The sequence below is a fragment of the Brassica napus genome, chromosome A8, assembly GCF_020379485.1.
Source record: "Brassica napus cultivar Da-Ae chromosome A8, Da-Ae, whole genome shotgun sequence".
Taxonomy (NCBI): Eukaryota; Viridiplantae; Streptophyta; class Magnoliopsida; order Brassicales; family Brassicaceae; genus Brassica; species Brassica napus.
Window position 1 is genome coordinate 14217804 of NC_063441.1, and position 23445 is coordinate 14241248.

Genomic DNA, 23445 nt, shown 5'->3' on the forward strand with positions numbered 1-23445 from the left:
ATCTAACAATAAAAATTAGATTAGATCATTTAAAAAAAATCAAAATATCTACATTGCAGAAATGAAAATAGTCTATTAAAGCTATCTTAACAATTCTAATAAGAAATTTACACAACTGTAATACGATTTTGGTTGAATACCATAATATCAAACAATTTCATTTTTAATTTTTCTAAAAGAATAAAACATATGAACTAAGAAAAGATAAAACTAGAATCATCATAACATTTTCCATTTGTCCCTAGAGACTGGTTTGATGTATAAGTTTTGGTCAAGACTATGAAGAACGTGTGTCTTGATTTTCCCCATATCGTTTCACCCACCTGTGTGCATCATCAAACAAAGGTTACATCAGTTGAATATTTATCCTCCAAGTGTTCAGCACATGTGACTCCAGTCTACTTGAAAATGTTACTTGAGTTAACTAGTCGAGTGGCATATAGCGTCTCAATCTGCGCCAACTCAGGTTTACCCATCCATGTGGCCAGGCGACAAAATATCTAATTCTCCTTGCGAGCAACCGAATCTGACTGGTGCCGGTAGTCAGGCTCCAAAAAACTAATCGGTTGGATCTCGGCCCACCAGATACCCCAGATTATAAAAAGAAAATGTTACTTGAGAAAGTTAGAGAAATGATAAGGTAACAACTTTATATAGAAAAGAAGCCTTAAGCACTGATTCTCCTCCACGAGGGAACGATCCGAAGGAAGTCCCACAATGCTTGTCATTTTGGCTGTATCCTGGAGCCATAATAAGGTAAATATGTAAAGGTATAATCCAAGTCTTACAATTTGGAACATGGCAGATGATAATACCGTAGAGTGCTAAAACATTTCTCCTGCTTCGACCATCCTTTGAAACAAAAACCACAACTCTGGGACATTTGAGCTTTGGATACGGCAGATATCCAACATTAATTGGAAAACATTCTAAACCGCATCCTACATTATGATATACTTTCGAAGAGAAGTTTACATTGAGTTACTAATCACGTGTTCTTACCGAATTTGTATATTGTGTTGTATATCGTGTTTGTATTTAAATAGGTATTTTTGGTTCACCATATGGTGTTGGAAATATCAAAACAAATTTTTTGTAGAGAATCAAAGAACTAAAAACCTTGTCATTAGGACAAATTCGTAACATGGCAGTGATAAAACAATATTACAAAACTGAGAGAACACTATTTTTTTACAAAAATAAACAACACAATATACACCAGCATATGGTGACCCAAAAACCTAGTTAAGATACGAAAAAATTGGCTAAAACACATAACTGGTATCTCATTGCATTCTTCATGTAGATTAAATTAGAATCATCATGACATTTTTTCCATTTGCCCCAGAATGACTAATTTTATATAGCCACTGGTGAAGTTTATGTAGAACTTGGAACATTACAAAACCGAGAGAATACTATTCTCTTAATTTAAACACAAACACAATATACAACACCATATGGTGAGCCAAAAAAACCTATTTAACATACTAACCTATCTCGGACCAGAGAGTCTCACGGCGGAGATATAGTTCTCACTGTTACAATCCGACGGTCCAGATGACGTACCACCACCTTCCTCGCTAATTGACTTAAAGAAACTAGAGTAAAGCCTCGAGCCCAAAGTGGAAGAAGATGGAGGCTGAACCACAGAAAAAACTCCTTCAAGCATCTGAACAACTTTACTCATCGACGGTCTCAAATGCATATCTTCTTGTATACACCAAAGCGCAGTCTTCATCGCCCTTTGAACTCTCTCATCATCCACATCAACGTTCTTCATCTTCCCATCAACAATCTCCAAAAGCTTCCCTTCTTCCATCATCTTAAAAGCATAAGAAGGGAAGTGACACTTCTCTGATGACTCTGATGGGTCATAGTTCTTTCTTCCTCCTATCAGCTCCAGCAACACCATCCCGTAGCTGTAAACATCGCTCTTCTCCGAGATCGCGTAGTTTGTGATCCATTCAGGAGCCAAGTACCCTCTTGTCCCACGCATAGTTGTGAAAACATGGCTCTGTTCGCGTGTCATGAGCTTAGCTAGTCCAAAATCAGATACCTTGGCGTTGAAGTTATCATCTAAGAGGATGTTCTCAGGTTTAATATCACAATGGATGATTCTTGCGTCGCAATCTTCATGTAGATAAGCTAAACCCTTAGCTGTTCCAACCGCGATGTTGAACCTTGTGTCCCAATCCAACAGTATATCTTCATCTCTTCTACTAAATATCCATCTCTCTAAGGAACCTTTCGCCAGGAACTCATAAGCTAGAAGCCTATGAGCCCCTTCGGCGCAGAAACCCCTGAGCCTCACCAAATGTAGATGATGAATGCTTCCGATGATACTAACCTCGGCTCTGAACTCTTTCTTGCCTTGGCCTATTCCTTCAAGCTTCTTAACGGCTAAACGAGAACCATCAGGTAAAGATCCTTCATACACCGATCCAAACCCTCCTTGACCTAACTTGACAGAGAAGTCATTCGTCGCTGACTGAAGATCTTTATAAGTAAACCTAATAGGCATACCAGATAGATTATCCAAGAAGTTATCCTCATCTGAACTCTGTTCTTGATCTTGATCATCATCCAAAACCGTTTTCTTTCTCCTAAGAATCCGAAACGCCACAAAGATCAAAACACTGATGATAAAAATCGTCACCAAGACAATAATCACTATATATGGAAAATGTTTCCCATCATCTTCTCCCTTATCTCCACCTCTGTCACCATTAGTTGCCACCTTGATGTAAGACACAAAACCAGAATCTCCATTTTTAGAGGCTTTAAAGCTACCAATCCAATCAAACAAGAAGCAGTTACCAGAACTGTTCTGAAAGAAAAGACCGAGGCACGAGCAGTTGCTGTTGCAGAACTCTTTACAGCTATCAAGACTAGTATTCTTGGAGAAGGGAGAAGCAAACCCTAGAGCGAAATAGTCAACCTTGTCCCTAGCATTTACAAGTTTCACAGACAACGTTGCATTGTTCTCGGTCTTCTTACAAGGAGAAGTGATACCGGATTTGCAATCCCGAGCCCGTGGCAACCCGGACACACATCCACACACTTTACCAACGGAGCATGCGTAGTAAGGGCCACAAGACTCAGGGGTCGCACACTGATCGTCTGGGATTTTTTTGGAAGAATCAGCCGTAGACACACCACTTCCAAGACTTGTAAAGGTGATCACACCGTTGTTTCCTAAAACAGCGATCCAAGTGGCGTTATCATCTCTATTGCCTGGAATCAAAAATTGCCATAACAAATCTTGTTTATCATCAAAGAACCTCCACGAATTATTGAGTAGAGACGATGAAGTCACTACACCACCGTATTTGTCAACGATCCTCCCGCTATCACTTCCCATGGACCAATAGACTTGAGGTGTCAAGCTGTTCACATACAAAAACATATCTCCTGACTTGATCTCAAGAACATAAGTCATGTTGCTTGTAGAAGAAGAATTGCTAGTGAGCTTCATGCCTTCTTTAAAGACTTGATTGGTAATAAGCGTATCAGTAGGATGATTAAAACTCTCCCATATCGAAACTCCGTCACTGGAAACAACAACGAGGTTCCCGGAGTCACGGAGCTCGATTCTTGAAGCGTTTTTGCCTGAATTATCCAACCTCCAAACCTCGGCTCCTCCTCCTCCTTGTTCTTCTCTACGCAGCACCACGTTCCCGTTGTCTTGGAACTGAAGCTCGTCGGAGTTCTCAACAGGGGAAGCTCTGTTCGCCGACCAGATCAGTCTCGAGCTGCTTTTGTGGATGATGCTGAGTGTGAAGAGAGTGACATCTGGTGTGGTTATGAAACCGAAACCAAAGTCTTTGTTGACGGATTCGAGGAAGATACCGCCGTTGTTGATGTAATTCATCTGAGATCCTGCAAACCCTGGAGCGATGCTTCCATTGTACGGTACACCGGCGTGTAGAGGATTAAGGAAGAAAGCTAGACATGTTATGAACAAGAAGAAGAAGAAGCCTCTCATGGCTTGAATTTTACACAACAAGACAAAGTATTAAAGATCAAAACTATAGTGTGTGTGTGGATGAGGTTGATGGATCTGAGTAACATAAAAAAAAATATTGCCAAAAAAAAAAAGAAGAGACAAATCTCAGAGACCTGACAGGTGCATCTGTAAGACCCGAGAAGAAGAGATAAGAACACTCGCCCCCTCTTCGCGTTGTTACAAACTTTCTGACGGGTTTCAGACGGTGGAAGGAGAGAGAACTCGATTCAAACCTGAGGAGTTGGATTATTTTAGGGGTTGGAAAGCTCTGGTTTTGTTTTGGCTCTCAGTCTCACATTCAATGGTGTTTGATGATAGTAGGAGGAAGACGACAACTAGGGTTGAAACAGAGAGTAGCAGAGAGATGAATGAGACTGTCTTAATTATAATATTTACTTCAAATCGGTTTCCTTTTTGTGTGTTGCCTCTTGTGACCGTCACAATTACTTTTTGGACAGATCCGACCACTTGTGTCTTTTCAGCCAAAACATGTTCTGAAAAATTTCCAACTCTTTGTGACTCTTGACTTTTCAAAGAAGGAGGAGAAGACCAATGTTATTGAGATTGTAGAAAATCTTTGTATTTTTTTTGTTTAATAACCGAGAGGTGATCCAAGCCTTAGGTCCGGTTAATCTTCCCGGACCAGGCGCAGCAGTTGGTAACGGGAATATGCCCTTCCAACGAGAATCGAACCAAGGGCACAATAAAACCAATTCCAACGCATCGTTTGTAAATATTTGTATCTTGGAATAGAATGATGAATATTATTATTCTTTTGTTGTTAAGTTTATGGAATGTTTGAAAACTAAACTGCTTTAAATTGTGTCATGATTGTTTGTGTGGCTTATTAAATTTGAATTTGGGTTTTGTATCGCTATGTGTGTTCTAGGTGGCGAATCATTTTCTTTTTGTCATCAGTTGGATCCTTAGCCAATCCTATAATGCAGGAGAAAGCAATTTAATGAAACTGAATTCCAGTAGATAAAAATTTTTACCATTTTTTTTTAAACGTCAAACGGCTATTCTATTAAATCCTTACCATTTGATTAAAGACATTTTCTCGTGATTGATCATATTCCAGATGGATGTGTTGAAAAATAGATGAAGTGTTTGATCGTGTTATACAAAGCCCCCCGTGTACTTTCTTACTTTTCAAACCAGCGAGGTTATTAATACGAAATCCCTAATATACCCTTGTTGGATGAGAGACCAAACTACTCCTTTTTCACGACCGACGTTTAGTTTGGTTTGACTTTGATGGTTACACTCTTCTTTAGGAGATTTATCAATCAACCTCTTTTTTCAGTGGCCATCGTATTTGAATAATTGTACGTTCATATGTGAATATATTTTCTAACTAGATTGGTATCGAGTATTGTATCCGATCCTAAAATTTCTCAAAGTTAAAGCTAAAGTTTAAAATCAATTATTTACGATGGTGAATAAGCCATCACTCATACGATAATCAGAGGAATCATAATGCAAAAATGATAAGAGAAATATTAAACCCTTTGAGAAGAGGGCCCAATATATTATTTTGAGGGGTATACTTTTTAGTAATATTTATTGAATATCAATCATATTAACTGCTCATATGCAAAATACAGTTGGGGGTTAACTTGACCCGCAATCATCTCTGCCTAAGCCTAATTTGAAATCCAGATTATAAATTATTCTGAAATTAATCAAATAGCAGCGTGCTCCATATTTCAATACTAGTTAAAAATGAGAAACATTGAATTAAAAAACAATAAACTACAAGAGGTGTTTAAGCACGTTCCCTTAAACTCAAATGGAACTTCTCATATATGCAACTTCTATTATGTATATATAATTATACTTCAATATATTAATTATGTATCTCTACTGACAATTGTCATGTGCATTTATATATTTCAGTTATGTATACGTCATAACTATGTTCTCATCTTCTTCTAGAAGTCTTTTTTATTTCCAGTTCTAGTCATTTTACTCATAAGCTATTTTTTGTCAAATGTTTTTATTTTGTGTCAGTGATTTCTAATGTAAATGTGCCGGTGGAATTACGTTGTCAAGGACATGCTGACATATATATGCATTCTGTACCTTATTAAATTCACAAGCATTATCTATTAGTTAGATAATGTCAGTATGAATGTATGGGCTACCAAAAGCATCTCACCTAGTAAATCTAATTTTTAAATTGTATAATAAGATATCGAAGTAAAGTTTGTCAAAATGCTAATTATAGAACAAAAAATATGTTGTAAACCTTCATAAAAAATATTCCGATGTGAACACGGACTATTTTATGGAGGGAATCACAGAAAGTAAAAGCGAGTGAGTTCACACATTTTTGTTTTCCTTCCCACACGAACAGAGCAGCCAACCAACCTATTGGAACACATATAGATGTCTTACAAGAAGAATAATAAGATACTTTTTGAATAACTTCTGAATATGGTTCACGATATTCTATCATCATTTGTTAATCACGCAATCATAGACTAGATTTTGTTCGTACGTCAACGGGATCATACTGATTGATCATCTCATTTCCTTAGCAACTTTAATTTGTTTTTGTATTTCATCTTACTGATTGTCATCTTCGGTATTTTATCCTATATATAATATTGTTTATTTTTAAAATAAAATTGTACAAAAGTAACGGTAATCTTATATTATGAATATGCGTTGCTGTATAAAATTATCTTTTTGACCAACGATTAATATTAAAGCTTGTATTATTTGGTGGTCTAAATAGTAAATAGTAGTGTCGAACAAAAAAAGAAGAAGAAGCAAATAGTAGTTAGAATTTAGGTAGTCTCAAAGTTTAAGTCATATAGTACCACCACCTGTAAAAAGACCACACGAATCTTACATATGGGTTGTGACTGAAAGTCACATATGGCGATAAATTTTCTGCCACAAACAATATTACGCTCAGTTGAGCTGGAATTCTCCCAAGTCAGGTGAAAAAATAAATAATCATTTTTAATTCTTTTACTCCTGTTACTGTATATTAAAGGTGAGATTCTTTAGTATTTTGTTCCTCTTAGTTTTGGTGGAGTAAAAAAATAACGCTTATTTCAACTTTTTACTATTCTTTTACTCTGTCATTTTTTCACTCAATTATATTACTCCAAATTACGCTATTAAATTATTTCAACTCAGTTTCTCTATATTATGGTTTCTTTTGGAGAAAAATCTTATATATGTTTTTTTTAAACTTAAAATCTTATATATGTTGATAAAAACAATAACAACGTAGCTTTTTCATGCGTACATATATTACATTTAAATATGTTTTTTTGAAAAAGGGTTTTCATTACATCTAAATATGTTTGCATCATGATTTTATAAATGCATACATTAATTACTTATGTAGGCATGTGTGTTTACAAGAATAACCAAAACATATCTTAACATATCACATATAAAAAATGCTAGAAAACCTTATCTTAAGATATCGGTATAGTTGTGAACAAAAAAAAAAGATATCGGTATAGTTCGTCATGTCTCTTCCACTACAATCATACAAATGATTTCATTTGATATCATTATGAACGAACGTGGAAGCCGTCAATGTACAACTGAGATTTCTCTCTGCTTTTTCTTTTATAAACTAGTAGTTCTAATTAATTAATCAACAATGGGTCGCTTAAATTCAACAAAAGTAATAATTAAAATCAATAAGAACCGGTCCTTTCTTGTCAAACCAATACGTAGAGAGTCAATTGGTCACCTATATTTAAGTAATTTAAACTATTTGGATCATTTCTTACGCAAGTAAAATAGTGTATTTTGTTTCTTGTACTTATATAATATTGGACTAGGTTGGGCAACGAGAAAGGAATGCCTCACTCAAAATCCAATGAGAAAACTTTTGTGAGGATATTAATACTTTACAAAAAGCTTATCCAGTTTTTAAATCATGCTTAGCCATCTTTTCAATAATGGCCTACTTGTAAAAATGGTGATATATAAGAAGTGTCGAAATCAAAGATTCGTATTAGGTAAAGTTTTAAATTAACTAGGTCTTCCAAGCTTTCAAGAAATTAGTTGAATTATGTTTCTGAAATCGAAATCAGTTAAATGGTTTTATATCCTTTTTTGTACTGAAGGCATTCATATTTAAATTGCAGAAGAATAAAAAGTCTTACAAGCACCTAAATGGTTTTATATCAAAAGGAAATCTATTGCCTTCGTTCTGTATTCTAGAATGTGCATGTGCGTTTGTAAACTCAAGATATGTAAATCATATATTTACAAGAGATTTGGTTGTTGAGATAGTTTTTGCATCAAAGGTCTTTCTTCCTAAATTCAAACTCGAGTCTAATTGTAGTATACATGATTAGTAAGAATAAATACACCTATCTACGGTTAAATACTTAAAACTTTTCATTTTCTTGTACATCTCATCTATACAATACTAAAAGTAACATATCCTCAATTGTGGTTGTGCCACGTAGGCAAAAATATTCAAAAAACCGCAATGGATTTTTCTTTGTTTTTAATTTGTTTATCGGTAAAGCCCATTAGGCCCAGTTCATTTTTGTGATTTACCCTAATTTCTTGTACCACCTCTTACAGTCTCTGTTCTTCCTTCTTCTTTGACGAGAGTGGAGAAATCGGCGATTGGATTTCTCAACGGAAATCGTTTCAACGCCACCACCCCATTAATCCATCTCTGCGCCATGAATTCTTCTTTAATGGGTTCGTTTTGCCTTTCTGTATCTCCTCCTATTTATATTGGGTCATTTCTGAAAGGATTCAATACTCTCAAAAATCTCAAGAACGATGAATCCCAACATCAAGACCTTTATGGTAAGCTCTCAATCCATATAATTGTGTAAACAGATTGGTTTTGATTATGTTATGATGAAATATTGGTTGGTTGTGTCTGATCTTTGCAATTTTGGCTGTTAGTCTAGAGAGTATTAAACGTTTTAAGGCTGGTTTGATCTTGACCTGAGAAAATATATATCTTCAGTTTGGTTTTCAACATTTTAAGGCTGTAATATTGCTTTGGCTTGGATGATCTCATGTTTCTATCTCATGTCTTTCACTATCACCAAGGTACTGCGCCCTGAGGCTCTGGACCCTGAAAGCATCTTGGATGGCAACTTGGATGAGGAAGCTGAAGATGGAAAGGGGAAATCTGCCGATGAGAAGGTGAAGAAGAGTTCTGATGTTGTTGAGTCAGCAGAAGTCTAACGGGGCAATTGTGGCTGAGATTTCTTATCACTGTGTTTTTGGTTTTATTAAAGACTATGCATTGTTACTTTCCTTTCTAAACTCTGTTTTTGCAGGATTATAACCATTTCGGTATTACTATCTATTGGTTCACTTATCTTTTTTTTTTTTAAATCTACATTGTTTTGGTAGTATTTATGTGTTTTAAGTCTTTTAGTTCTTAAGAGTGAAGTTAAGTTTGATACGAGTAGTGGTATGTTATCAAGTTGCTGAAGGACAAACCCATGTGTTTTGTTTTAATTTTAATGTTGTTCATTTACGATTGTCAGAGTCTATGGTTCTTTGATCTATGTGAATGGACACGGGCTCTTTAGGGATCTGGGGAAAGGTCATTTGCCGATTGCATATGTAGTATGTTTTATGTTTTGTTGACTTATGTAGTGGGTATGGGAGAATCTGTTTGTAGTAAGTTCCAGGAGAGATAGGTGTACGTGGAGATGGAGATTCTCGGAATAAATCAAAACTCTCACAATCTAATCAATGCACATGATCTTTAATTTAATACAAAATCAGTTTCGAATCTCAAAATCACGGAAAATCTTGATCTGAGAAGGAAAGAAGTATTAATCATTGTGCCAGCATTTACACTCTTTCTCTATACCTCTTCCAAGTAAACCCAAATCTGCCAAATACGCATATTCCTCACCGCATAAGCGCAAGAAACGTAGTACACCTCGGCGCAAGAAACGTAGTACACCTTCTTCTCGGTCTTCAACTCCAGAAACTGTGAAAGCTTAATCACAATGGCTATGCCACCCCCTGACCAACCAGTGGAATCTGCAGGTATATACTTTGGTGTCTATTAGATTCATTTTTATCATTGTATTGGTAGATCATATTCAAAACAACTCACAGTTTGATCTATATTAGTGCTACTACTCATTCAGCATAGGTATTTTTATACTCATTCTATAAAGCAATAGTTATTTTTATACAATAATTATGTTCCCTTACACATAAAAAAATATCAGTAATCGGAATGACCTCATGTAGCCATAGTTTATAAGTTACGTTCATTATATTGTCGCTTTGGTGTCTATTCTTTGTTATAAATCTTGCAAGCCCCCCCGCCCCCCCCCCCCCCCTCCCCCACCCCCACCCCCTACGCCCCCTGCCTAAGCCTAGATATAAAATGTTGTTTAATTTATTAATTTAATAAATAAATTTAGTTTTATATTTAAATAGTTTTTTGTTTCACTATAGCTTGTGCAATATTGATAAGGAATTTTTATTTAGTGGACTACTATATAGTCAATAGTTTTTAAGGTATAATTAAAATATAAAAACCTATAAATGAGTTAATTAGTTAAGAATAACATAGGATTTAATATCGCTTTCCAATTTTTTAAAAATAAAAGCCAAATTTATATACATAATAAAGTAACCTATATGAGTTAATAATATCATAAAAGCAAAAATTTTGGAACCACATGTCTCATTAATACAGTTACATGAATTAGATAGGCCAATGCTATATATATTTTTCTGTTTATATCTTATTAGCTTATTTCTCATAGATTAGTTAATCTTAGTTTGTTTAGAAATTTTCAATTATGAAACCCATACCCACGTAAAGAATTTCGTGGACAGAGGTTAGGTGCCCCCATTTGCTACGCCCACCATAAACATCTATTTTTATGTTGTATAGTTTCAGTTATGTAATAGGCATTTGTATTTGCTCCATAACTAACACAAATGATACTATAAAATCAAATGTTAGAGTTATTTCTTGATTACTGTGATTGAACTCTATGTATTCTAACATGTACTCCCTACATTGGCTAATATGCCGCTAATGGTTCTTCGAACCCGTATTACTGCAGCTATGTTAGAACCAACATTCAGATCAATACATAAACATAAACTATATCGATACATGTATCACACTGAATTTAAAATTGTAATCAATGAAACTGATAATGTAGATTATTTTTTAAAAAAAATTAGAAAAACTGGTATTCATATATTCAAGGAACAAGTTTCTACTTCGATAAAAATATCGATAGTATCAATTAGAACTTCATAAAATTTTAATGATAAAGCCAAATACTACCATCAACTCAAGCCAACAAATACAATACCTTCAGCTTAATTTTTTTTATCAGCTTATAAGTTCTTTACATTTTACATCATGCATGAATATTATTCAGTACTCGACAAAGTTTTCAAGTAAACTATCCGCGCATAGCGCGGAAAAAATATCTAGTGTAATTAAAATTGTGAAATACAAGCACTAAACGTCGAATAAACAATTTCATAAATCTATCATCGGGGCACTAAATTAGTAGTTTAACACAAGGATTTTGTTCTATTGTGTTCGGTGTCCCTAAATCTAATTTTGGTAGGAGGGATCATTTACATCAGTAAAAAAGTATTAACAAGGATTGGTGTCCCAGGTCTAGGATCAGAGAGTAGAACCTGGCCCAAACTCCTCCCACTAAAAAAAAAATCATAAATCTCTCACATTTGTGTCACAAGTATAAGGATTATTAATAGCGTTAAAGCAAATAAAAATCGAAAAAGTATGGATCCAATCAGGCTAAAGCCCATAATCTTCAATGGGGTTTAATTGGGCCTTGGACCACAAATAGAGAAACACGTGATATTCCCTCTTTAAATAATAAATAATTGCAAAAAAAAAAAAAAGACAAAACAGAACAGAACACACAGAGAGAGGTGTTTAACTCAAATCTCCCGTGTCTTTTACGGTCAGTATCAATCATAATCGGTGACGCGACTTTTCGCCGGAGAATTAGTCAGAGACACGGCGAACGCGGAGGAAGACGAAGAGCGTGGAGAGAGTCTGCCTCTCTCGACCATGAGGAATCCTGTCCTTCCTGTTTCCGATCCTCCTCTCGCCGGAGAGAATGATACCTCCGACGGCAAAGGCGTCGACGATCGGCTTTTCAAAGGATCCGCCATGACCAAACGTGGCGCTTACGCTGCTCTCTCTTACATGGCCTGCGCTGGTGAATCTCTCTCGATCTCATCCAATTTCTAGTGTTTTTGATCGAAATCTATGTGTTTGCTGCTGACATTGAGATTTGTATGTTCTTGTTGATTCGCAGTGATGCTTGTTCTGTTCAATAAAGCGGCTCTCTCTTCGTATCAGTTCCCTTGTGTTAATGTTATCACACTCTTTCAGGTATATGCAATCTCACTTATATTCTCTGAGGAGGGCCGTTCATTTAAGAATTATAATAAGAATATTTATTTTTGTAAATTTAGGGATCTATTTTTATGTAATTTTCTTTAAATTTTTAATAAAATTCCTATGCTCAGGACCGGCCCTGTCTATCAGACTGTTTCTTTTCATTTTCCGACAGGAAAGCTTGACACTTTATTTGTTTTCCAACAGATGGTGTCTTCTACCTTCTTTCTATACTCATTGAGGCGCAAGAAGATCATCTCTTTCATAGCGGCTGATTCCTTTTCAGGTTCTGGTAGTACCTCAGCTTTTGTGCCTTTGAAGACATTGTTACACACGCTTCCTCTCTCAATAGCATATCTTATGTACATGGTAACCATTTTTAATGAACATTTTTTGGTAATACTTTGTTTGAGTCCTGTGAATAGTAACTGATCACAGTTTTGTTTTAATGTGTACCTCCTGAAAGCTAGCTTCTATGGCGTCTGTCAGAGGGGTGAATGTTCCCATGTACACCACTCTGAGGCGTACCACGGTGGCCTTTACCATGGTGATTGAGTATATGCTCACAGGTCAGAGATATACTCGGTCTATCATCGGAAGGTGAATCACTTTGTACTATTATTTGTTTCTCTTCGTACTAAGAATAGCTTCCAGAGTTATTCAACTAAACTCTTGTAAGAATGATGTCAGTGTTGGCGTTATCATCTTTGGCGCATTTTTCGCTGGAGCTAGGGACTTGTCATTCGACTTTTATGGATATGGTGTTGTTTTCTTAGCCAACATAACAACAGCAGTATATCTAGCAACCATCGCCCGGATTGGTACATTAAAATCACCCACTTTCTTGCTTCACTCCTCTTCTCTCTTACCCTTAGTCTAATGTCTGGTTCTACAGGGAAATCAAGTGGCTTGAATAGCTTTGGCCTTATGTGGTGCAATGGTAATCTAAACAAGATAGCAAAGTTGACTTTAATATTCCAAGACTTGCTTTGAATTTTGTGACTTTATTTTTTCAATGATAGGTATTATATGTGGACCTATATTGATGATTTGGACATTTATGAGTGGTGACTTGGAGAAGACAATTAGTTTTCCTTACCTCTTTTCTCCCGGTTTCATGGTATTGTGATTGCTTTACATCTGTCTATTTTGTGATTTGGGAGACTGATGATCTCTTTGATGTTCTCAACCAGGTTGTGTTACTCTGCTCGTGTGTGTTGGCTTTCTTCTTAAACTACAGTATTTTTCTTAACACCACTCTCAACTCGGCTCTCACGCAGACAATTTGTGGCAATATGAAGGTTGGTTTCAGTCTTCTAATTTACAAATGAACATGTGAAACTATTCTGTCATGGAGAAGGAACATGTATATACTTCTTGCATCTTGGGAATGATGAGACTTGTAGATTTATGGGTTTTAAGGTATTTTGCGTCTTATTATATTGTTGCAGGATTTATTTACGGTTGGACTAGGCTGGATGGTGTTTGGAGGACTCCCATTCGACTTGGTATGCTCTTCACCGTCCCATTTACTATATTGAACCAAAAATCACCCACATACAGTTTGCTACATCTCATTACTAATGTTTTGGGGGTTTATTGACGCAGATGAATGTGATTGGACAGCTTCTTGGTTTCCTAGGCTCTGGTTTATATGCATATTATAAGATCATTGGGAAGTAGGAACAAAGAAGAGCTAATAAAATAACAGGAGTGGCCATCATAAAGGCTCGATGAGAAAGGGAAGCCTTAGTTCAAGGAGAAGTTGATGATAACCAGTGATGTTCCAACTTTGGTTTTTGCAGGTGAAGTAGACTAGTATTAATTAAACAATAATGCGATGCCTCATTTTTCGAACTTGTGATACTCAATCAAGAAGGGCCAACTTTTTTTTCTTTTTCTTTGGGACTTATTTACTCTTTTGTCATTTTTCTTGTTTCTTTCCTTTTGTATATAAAACCATAGACAAGTAATGACTCAGTTTTCTTTGACTCTAATTTAAATGCTTTCTAATTTTTGGTTTACCTCAAAAAAAAAAAAAAAAGGGTAAACTAACAGAAAAGTTGTGCCTGAGTAGCATATAATGATAACCAACACCAGAAGTGGAAGAAAGAACAAAAATGGGAAAAACACACACTCAGTGGGACTCGAACCCACAATCGCTTGATTAGAAGTCAAGCGCCTTATCCATTAGGCCATGGGTGCTTGTTGTTTATGTCTCAATGTATAAAATATATTTAATATAATTTTATCTATATTGCTTGCTTCAAAGGCAAAACATATCGAACCGGGAAAAAGCAGAGAGAGATCCCTTGACTCTGATTCTTTTCAAAGTATCTCCTACCCTCCCATGGCAATGATCTCCCACTCTGACTCAACTACGCTTATGACCAAAACGTTTTTGAACTAGACGTTTCTTAATATCAGCTTCTTCTTCTTGATTTCCGATGGAAGCTCCACGGCGTTCTTTGGCTGCGTCTCTCTCGCCTCTGCGCCTGATCGATCGTACGAGAAGTTTTAATTATAGTCAGATGCCTGAAGAGCCGATCAAACTCACTATTCTCAAGCTTGATGGATCTTCCTTTGGTACCATTATCATCTCTGCTTCCTCTGTTCCTAAGGCCTTGTGTGTGTGTTTTTATTATCCTCTTCCTTTATTTTTGTAGATGTTGAAGTGTCGAAGACGGCAACAGTAAGGGAGCTCAAGATGGATGTAGAAGCTTCGTTTTCTCACTTGCCCATCACAGTTCTTGGCAACGTCTCATGGTACAATTCTTTTCTTGATTTTGAGTTTAGTATTTAAAGACTCTTCTTGTGCCTATCTGTAAACTGCTAAATGATTCTTTGATGACACTGTGATTATTGTTTTGATGAAGGCCACATGTCTGGGGACAGTTCTGCTTATCCTATGACGATCAAAGATTGATCAACGAGGCTGACTACCTCGTTGAACTCGGCATTAGAGACGGAGATCAGGTTTGTAGTCGCCTTCTCTCTTGAGTGATGTACAACTCTTCGAGTGAAATGCATCCATGAGTCTACTCTTATGATATTTGCTTAATGTTTACATTTTGATGTGGTAGAGTAGAGCAATATTATGTATAGTCAATTTTAGTTTCGGTTACATATTCCCCTTAGTTGTATTGTTTTGAACAAACATCATTCAGCTTCGATTCATCCGCCGTATATCAAGCTACTCCATCTTGATGATGAAGCACAAGAGCAAGACATCACCAGGTGTTTCTTCTTTCAAACAACTCAAACTGTAAGACTCTTTTATCTCTTCCATTGCTGTTTATGTTTTGCATTTGCATTACCCGGAATCTCCAAGTTATGAGACAGATGTACGTGTGTAGACCATACAGATTCTCAGCCCAAACCGAAACCTGGAAAAAGAAGAGAACACAAGGCCAAGAAGACGGAGTTGACTCCATAACTCAGACACAGGCACAGCCAAGCTTTCTCTCTACTGTATCAGGAGGTTGGCTCTCTTACAAGTCATCACCAAGTCAGCGAGGGACTAAACACAGAAACGCCACTGCTTCTACTTCTGGTCACCACCGCAGGGTTCTTAACAAACTCATCACAAGATTTCGTTTCAAGTGTTATTCGGAGAAAGATGTCTGGAACATGACCAAACTCATCTCTGAAACATGAACATTATCATTTGGTTCTTGTAGAGCTTTTGATTTCACAGTCTTCATGGTTTATATGTAAACACTTGGAGGCCTGGCCAATAATTTGCAAGGAACACTTTGATAAGAGTCTTTGGTTAAAAGCTGATGATAGTAATAATATATATAATTAATAGCCAATATCATCAAACATAATACTAGAAAGTCTTATTAAGTTCAAACAAGAAAAAGAAAATGTTATCATCTCATATAATAACTAGACCATGTTTGAGACACAAAACCTAACCACACCCTTAAACACTTAAACTTAAAAAAACCATTTAGAATTGGATTTAGATTTAGATTTAGATTTAGATTTAGATTTGCGAGAGACCTTACGGTCAGGACCGGCCCTGTCCTGACCATTAGGAATCTGACAATTGCATAGTCTACCCGAGCCAACTCGCTGTTTGATATCCTTTGATCTTCCCACTTTCTTCCCAACCAATGACCCTCCTAACGTCATTACTGTCAATACACCCACGGCAACCAGTAAAGGTCTCACAGCCCAGTGAAAGTCCTCAAGATGCTGATATTTCTCCACAACTCCTTCACAAGTACTAAAATCCACAACCTCTACTTCAGCCGGATCAGCAAGACAGCTTCCATGTTCCTGTCCAAAAGGCAACGCTCCAGGGAACTCCACCTCGAGACAACCGTTTGGTAAAACATGAGAGATTCTGCCAGTTGCCCAAACTCCTCTATCTTTATGTATCCATTTGAATCTTGGGGTGACAACAAAGGCTTTGATCTTCACAAACTGACCAACACTGTATCCTTTAGCCATCTGAAGCTGTGATGAAGTCCCTCTCCAGAGAGTTGGCAACCCAATAAACCCAACAGCTACAATTCCCTCACGGTTGATTGAATGGACAATGCCAACTGGAGAACACCTCTTGTCTGCTACTCCTACATACTTCAGACGTACCCAATCTCCAGAAGCCAAGTCTTTAGTTACCCTTTCAAGAACAGATACGTGAACCCTTAACGGATCATGAACACCATGGACTTTAACCAGAGCAAACCCATCTGAGTCGGTTGTGTCACGTTCTAAACCAACTACCTTTCCTTCTGGCACATCCATGTTCTCATGCTTACACGAATTGGCAGGCTTTCTTGAACGCACCGTGTCGCCTACTTGCAGTTGATCCTTTGAAAGGAACCATTCTGTATAGCCGAGATAAGCTGAGCTCTTCCTGATTTCTCTACTATCAATGCCTCTCCAGAAGGACCAGAACTCTTCTTCCTCTGAGTTCTGCAACCTGTAATATATCAAGAGGTACTACTAAGACTAATGTTCAAATTAAAAAAAATTGATAGGCGGCAAACTAAATGATTTGTAGAGAGTAAGTGGATTATTCGAGGCATAAACAAAGCCTAATCGTTAACAAACTACTATTTACTTTATATTTTTACAATAACACTAGATATTTTAATTAAAAAATTATTTTGATAAATTATTAAAACTAAATAATCAAAAATAGACAAATTTTGGAATTCTTATTAAAGTTATTGTTTAATTTAAGAGATTTATATCAATTTAAACCGATTTAGACCCTTTTTAGCCGATCTAGAATAATTTAAACCGATTTGATTCGCATAAGTAGGAGGCAAGCTCCGAATTTTTAGAAATTTGATAACAAAAACACTTTTGCACCGATCTTATTCAACCTGAATATAGGATGGTGACAAGGTTTGATTTACCTCTTCAAGACGTGTAAGATGTCTGTCATAGAAGGTCGGCTTCGAAGATCATACATAAAGCAACCCTGAAGTAGCTTCTCAAGAGGAGGCGGTATGGCATTGGGGATAGTGAGCTTTTCTCTTTTTATGACCACTAAGTTGTAAATTTCGTCGATGGATTTACCACTCCAAGGTTGTGCACCAGTGAGCATTTCCACAATGCTGCATCCAACCCCCCAAGAATCAGTCTCAAAGGACATGGGACCTCCTACTTCAGGTTGCCACTGTTCTGGAGCCATATAGTTTGGAGTTCCAAGTCTCATTATCATATCAGAACTTGGCAAAGGGATACTATGAAGTAGATAAGGGACTCCAACATCCCCTAGGATGGCCGTATCGTTATCATTGAGAAGAAAGTTAGAGGGCTTGAGATTGAGAATCAGAAACCCTTTTGCGTGCAACTCAAGAATCCCTGTAACTAGATCAATCCCATATCTGCAAAATATAGACGAGAGGACATTAGTATTCTATATAAGAGCTGCTTGATTGTGTAATAAAAGACTTACCTCAATACATCAGACAATGAAAGCTTTCCTCCTTTAAGCCGAGCCATCTTGTCACCAACACAGCCCTCATAGAATTTCATGACGAGGCAAATCTACAGTTTACAAATCTCTAATCAAAACATGGGGAAAACTAGAGAAACACACATGTTTGTTTTTCTTTACTTACCCTTCCACTAATGATAGAGACTCCTCGGAGGAGACAAACATTCTCCATCCCTTGAGACTTGGATACCAAATCCTTAAACTTATCTACCACAACTCTCATCTGATCTTTATTGATGGGATGAAGCATTTTGATGGCCACTTCATAGTCCTTTGTGGACTGATGATGAGTAGCTAGCCAAACATCACCAAAGGGACCTCTTCCAATTCGATGCCGAAGCTCCAACGTTGCAGAATCAATCCGAGAACTCGTGCCGGCTGCTGCTAAAGCGGTCTTAGACTCGCCTTCAATGATTTCATAGTCAAAATCATCATTCTTTTTAGCAGTAATCTTTGAAGCCATATGATCTGAACAAGATAATGCAGTTTCAACAGTTAGCCTACAACTTAAATGGAACACAAGTCGAAGAAAGTGGATCCACAAGATAGAACATACTCAAACCTAAGTTGGTTAAAGAAGAAGAGCCTTTTTTATCACTTTCCCTCGTCTTCGCCGTCATTAACTATAAGGTGTTAGGGTTTTTAAAGGTTTCTTAATCCGCCGACCACTTCTTTATTGGCGTAAAGGCCACGTAAATTCTTTGTTGGGCTTAGTTTGGAGAATCCAGTTTGTTGTTTGCCAATCTTTTAGGTTAGCTTGAGGCCTTGTAAAAATAAACAATAAATTGATAATCATATATAGTATATTAAAAGAGAAATATTACAACATTTATTAAACTAACCATAAAAGTTAACAATAAAAAAAATTAGAAAAGCTACATTAAATGTATATCTGAAAAGTTATAATAAAAAGTAATAAGTAAATATACAATATAAGATATAGAAATATTACATTAAACATCTATTGTAATATTTAAATCTGATATAAAAGTACATAATTACAAAAAAAAACGAAAAACAAAAAAAAAGTAAATATACAATATAAAGTAAAATAGATAACAAATAAATATACAATATAAAAAATAGAAATAATACATTAAACATATATCATAATTCTATCATTTGATATAAAGCAAAAAAGTAAATATGCAATATAATAAAAATATATACTAATAATATGTACATTTTTGATGATCCATAGAGCGTCCACATCATCTATACTAATAAAAGATACTTTTTGAGGCTCCATAAAGTGTTTACATCATAATAAAAAATTTCTTTGAAAAGAAGATATATGGCATAATTACCAAAAAAACAAAAACAAAAAAAGTAAATATACAATATAAATTAAAATATATAATAAATAAATATACAATATAAGAAATATAAATATTACATTAAACATCTATCATAATTACCAAAAAACAAAAAAAGTAAGTATGAAATATAAAGTAACCTTTTACTATTACAAACAAATGAAAAAATTCAAAATAAACAAAATATCTAAATTTATTATATTTAAATAATTACTGAAAAATTAGACGTGTGTTATCCTAAATTCATATTTTCAATATTTATAGTCTTAAGTAGAGATTCAATATAAAACAACCCAATAAAAACAACATAACTAAACCTAGATGACCGAACAAAATAAACATTAAATAATTTATATTGCAAAGATATAAAAATATTATTTTCAAAATATCTCAATAATCATATTAAAAATCTAATAAACGCAACAACACTAAAGTTGAATTTCTTAACAACAAACATCTTCAACAGAAAAAGTTGAGAAAATTAACAACAAACATAAAAAAATGACTTAATAAATAATATAAATCAAACTTTTCAATTTAAAAACAAATGTTTAACAGAAAAATAATGAAAATAAATATTCCGCAAGCACAGAAAAACCACTAGTTATAATATAAAATGAACAATTTGGCATCTAGATGTTGCATCTGAATGCAAATATTAACTATAAAAATAAACAACATTTGGATGCAATATCTAGATGTTGTATGCTACAATTAGATGTTGCGTCAAATCCAAATATAAAAGCGAGCATGGTCTAACTTCATTGATGCCAATAGACCCATGGCAGCCAGTAAAGGTCTCACAGCCCAGTGAAAGTCTTGTAGATGCTGAATTTTTTCCACAACACCTTCACAAGTACTAAAATCCACAACCTCTACTTCAGCCGGATCAGCAAGACAGCTTCCATGCTCCTGTCCGAAAGGCAACGCTCCAGGGAACTCCACCTCGAGACAACCGTTGGGTAAAACATGAGAGATTCTGCCAGTTGCCCAAACTCTTTTATCTTTACGTATCCATTTGAATCTTGGGGTGACAACAAAGGCTTTGATCTTCACAAACTGACCAACACTGTATCCTTTAGCCATCTGAAGCTGTGATGAAGTCCCTCTCCAGAGAGTTGGCAACCCAATAAACCCAACAGCTACAATACCCTCACGGTTGATTGAATGGACAATGCCAACTGGAGAACACCTCTTGTCTGCCACTCCTACATACTTCAGACGTACCCAATCTCCAGAAGCCAAGTCTTTAGTTACCCTTTCAAGAACAGATACGTGAACCCTTAGCGGATCATGAACACCATGGACTTTAACCAGAGCAAATCCATCCGAGTCGGTAGTGTCACGTTCTAAACCAACCACCTTTCCTTCTGGCACATCCATGTTCTCATGCTTACACGAATTGGCAGGCTTTCTTGAACGCACCGTGTCCCCTACTTGTAGATGATCCTTTGAAAGGAACCATTCTGTATAGCCGAGATAAGCTGAGCTCTTCCTGATTTCTCTACTATCAATGCCTCTCCAGAAGGACCAGAACTCTTCCTCCTCTGAGTTCTGCAACCTGTAATATATCAAGAGTGTAATATGTCAAGAGGTACTAAGACTAATGTTAAAAAAATTGATAGGCGCCAACTAAATGATTTGTAGAGAGTAAGTGGATTATTCGAGGCATAAACAAAGTCTAATTGTTAACAGTCTAATCGTTAACAAATTACTGATTTATTTTATATTTTACAACAACAATAGATATTTTAGTTTTAGCTTTAGTTAAAAAAATATTTTATTAAAACTAAATATACAAAAAATGACAAATTTTGGAATTTTTATTAAAATTATTGTTTAGTTTACGAAACTTATATCAATTTAAACTGATTTAAACCGTTTTAACCAATTTAGAACATTTTAAACCGATTTAATTCGCATAAGGAGGAGGCAGCCCCGAATTATAGAGAATTGACTAAGACAATTCGGGGCTGTCTATTAAAACCAATTTGATTCGCATAATTAAGGACTAATGTGTTAAGTGATAACAAAAATTCTTTTGCACCGATCTTATTCAACCTGAATATAGGATGGTGACAAGGTTCGATTTACCTCTTGAAGACGTGTAAGATGTCTGTCATAGAAGGTCGGCTTCGAAGATCATACATAAAGCAACCCTGAAGTAGATTCTCAAGAGGAGGCGGTATGGCATTGGGGATAGTGAGCTTTTCTCTTTTTATGACCACTAAGTTGTAAATTTCGTCGATGGATTTACCACTCCAAGGTTGTACACCAGTGAGCATTTCCACAATGCTGCATCCGAACCCCCAAGAGTCAGTCTCAAAGGACATGGGACCTCTTACTTCAGGTTGCCACTGTTCTGGAGCCATATAGTTTGGAGTTCCAAGTCTCATTATCATATCAGAACTTGGCAAAGGGATACTATGAAGTAGATAAGGGACTCCAACATCCCCTAGGATGGCCGTATCGTTATCATTGAGAAGAAAGTTAGAGGGCTTGAGATTGAGAATCAGAAACCCTTTTGCGTGCAACTCAAGAATCCCTGTAACTAGATCAATCCCATATCTGCAAAATATAGACGAGAGGACATTAGTATTCTATATAAGAGCTGCTTGATTGTGTAATAAAAGACTTACCTCAATACATCAGACAATGAAAGCTTTCCTCCTTTAAGCCGAGCCATCTTGTCACCAACACAGCCCTCATAGAATTTCATGACGAGGCAAATCTACAGTTTACAAATCTCTAATCAAAACATGGGGGAAAACTAGAGAAACACACATGTTTGTTTTTCTTTACTTACCCTTCCACTAATGATAGAAACTCCTCGGAGGAGACAAACATTCTCTATCCCTTGAGACTTAGAAACCAAATCCTTAAACTTATCTACCACAACTCTCATCTGATCTTTATTGATGGGATGAAGCATTTTGATGGCCACTTCATAGTCCTTTGTGGACTGATGATGAGTAGCTAGCCAAACATCACCAAAGGGACCTCTTCCAATTCGATGCCGAAGCTCCAACGTTGCAGAATCAATCCGAGGACTCGTGCCGGCTGCTGCTAAAGCGGTCTTAGACTCGCCTTCAATGATTTCATAGTCAAAATCATCATTCTTTTTAGCAGTAATCTTTGAAGCCATATGATCTGAACAAGATAATGCAGTTTCAACAGTTAGCCTACAACTTAAATGGAACACAAGTCGAAGAAAGTGGATCCACAAGATAGAACATACTCAAACCTAAGTTGGTTAAAGAAGAAAAACCTTTTTTTTATCACTTTCCCTCGTCTTTGCCGTCATTAACTATATGGTGTTAGGGTTTTTAAAGGTTTCTTAATCCGCAAGGCTTTCAAACAATTATAACTATAAAAAAATCAAAACAGGTAATATTAATTATTATTAATAAATTAACAAAATTTATAACCAATATCAAACAAGGTAAGTTAACAAAAGTAAAATATTAATAATAAATTAATTTAATATAGAAAATATTTTTCGAATTTTAACATAAAAATAAAATACAATATAATAATAATTAATTAAAAATGCAAGACTTTCATAAAATTATAAGTAATTTAATTTAACTCATGATTTTCAAAGTTTAGGCTATATGCTAATAAAAATCTATCTTATTATATAAAGTTTGGTTTTTCAAAGTTGCTAATTAACATGATCGCGATACATGACAATTATATATTTTAAATTATATATTTTAAGATTATGACTTGTGTTTAATCATTTAAACATGATAACCGTTATATTTGT

At 35.7% G+C, this 23445-nt stretch overlaps 5 protein-coding genes, 1 long non-coding RNA gene and 1 other non-coding gene across 7 annotated transcripts; 3 read left to right on the forward strand and 4 right to left on the reverse strand.

Moving 5' to 3' along the window:
• Positions 1-1286: 1286 nt before the first annotated feature.
• Positions 1287-4543, reverse strand: LOC106407502 (G-type lectin S-receptor-like serine/threonine-protein kinase SD2-5). The gene has a single exon (XM_013848371.3). The coding sequence runs from the start codon at positions 3986-3988 to the stop codon at positions 1496-1498; it is 2493 nt and encodes an 830-aa protein (XP_013703825.3). The 5' UTR covers positions 3989-4543; the 3' UTR covers positions 1287-1495.
• Positions 4544-8156: 3613 nt separating this feature from the next.
• LOC106370188 lies at positions 8157-9353 on the forward strand. The gene is made up of 2 exons (XR_001274212.3): positions 8157-8815; positions 9068-9353. It is a non-coding gene; the product is annotated as an uncharacterized LOC106370188 (long non-coding RNA).
• A 2524-nt stretch (positions 9354-11877) lies between these two features.
• On the forward strand, positions 11878-14392 carry LOC125577408 (UDP-N-acetylglucosamine transporter UGNT1-like). The gene is made up of 10 exons (XM_048738896.1): positions 11878-12213; positions 12313-12389; positions 12603-12764; positions 12862-12995; positions 13086-13216; positions 13291-13335; positions 13418-13515; positions 13589-13696; positions 13847-13903; positions 14004-14392. The coding sequence occupies exons 1-10, from the start codon at positions 12063-12065 to the stop codon at positions 14076-14078; spliced, it is 1038 nt and encodes a 345-aa protein (XP_048594853.1). The 5' UTR covers positions 11878-12062; the 3' UTR covers positions 14079-14392.
• A 135-nt stretch (positions 14393-14527) lies between these two features.
• TRNAR-UCU lies at positions 14528-14600 on the reverse strand. The gene has a single exon. It is a non-coding gene; the product is annotated as a tRNA-Arg (tRNA).
• Positions 14601-14772: 172 nt separating this feature from the next.
• On the forward strand, positions 14773-16210 carry LOC106386223. The gene is made up of 5 exons (XM_048738898.1): positions 14773-14981; positions 15062-15161; positions 15272-15371; positions 15563-15660; positions 15752-16210. The coding sequence occupies exons 1-5, from the start codon at positions 14843-14845 to the stop codon at positions 16050-16052; spliced, it is 738 nt and encodes a 245-aa protein (XP_048594855.1). The 5' UTR covers positions 14773-14842; the 3' UTR covers positions 16053-16210.
• A 99-nt stretch (positions 16211-16309) lies between these two features.
• On the reverse strand, positions 16310-19152 carry LOC106384785 (E3 ubiquitin-protein ligase KEG-like). Its single transcript, XM_048738895.1, has 4 exons — positions 18485-19152; positions 18319-18410; positions 17774-18247; positions 16310-17331 (listed from the first exon to the last, which is right to left on the reverse strand). The coding sequence occupies exons 1-4, from the start codon at positions 18821-18823 to the stop codon at positions 16338-16340; spliced, it is 1899 nt and encodes a 632-aa protein (XP_048594852.1). The 5' UTR covers positions 18824-19152; the 3' UTR covers positions 16310-16337.
• Positions 19153-19615: 463 nt separating this feature from the next.
• On the reverse strand, positions 19616-22929 carry LOC106384789 (E3 ubiquitin-protein ligase KEG-like). Its single transcript, XM_048738899.1, has 3 exons — positions 22316-22929; positions 21771-22244; positions 19616-21237 (listed from the first exon to the last, which is right to left on the reverse strand). Exons 1-3 carry the CDS (start codon positions 22393-22395, stop codon positions 20403-20405), a joined length of 1389 nt encoding a protein of 462 aa, XP_048594856.1. The 5' UTR covers positions 22396-22929; the 3' UTR covers positions 19616-20402.
• Positions 22930-23445: the final 516 nt, after the last annotated feature.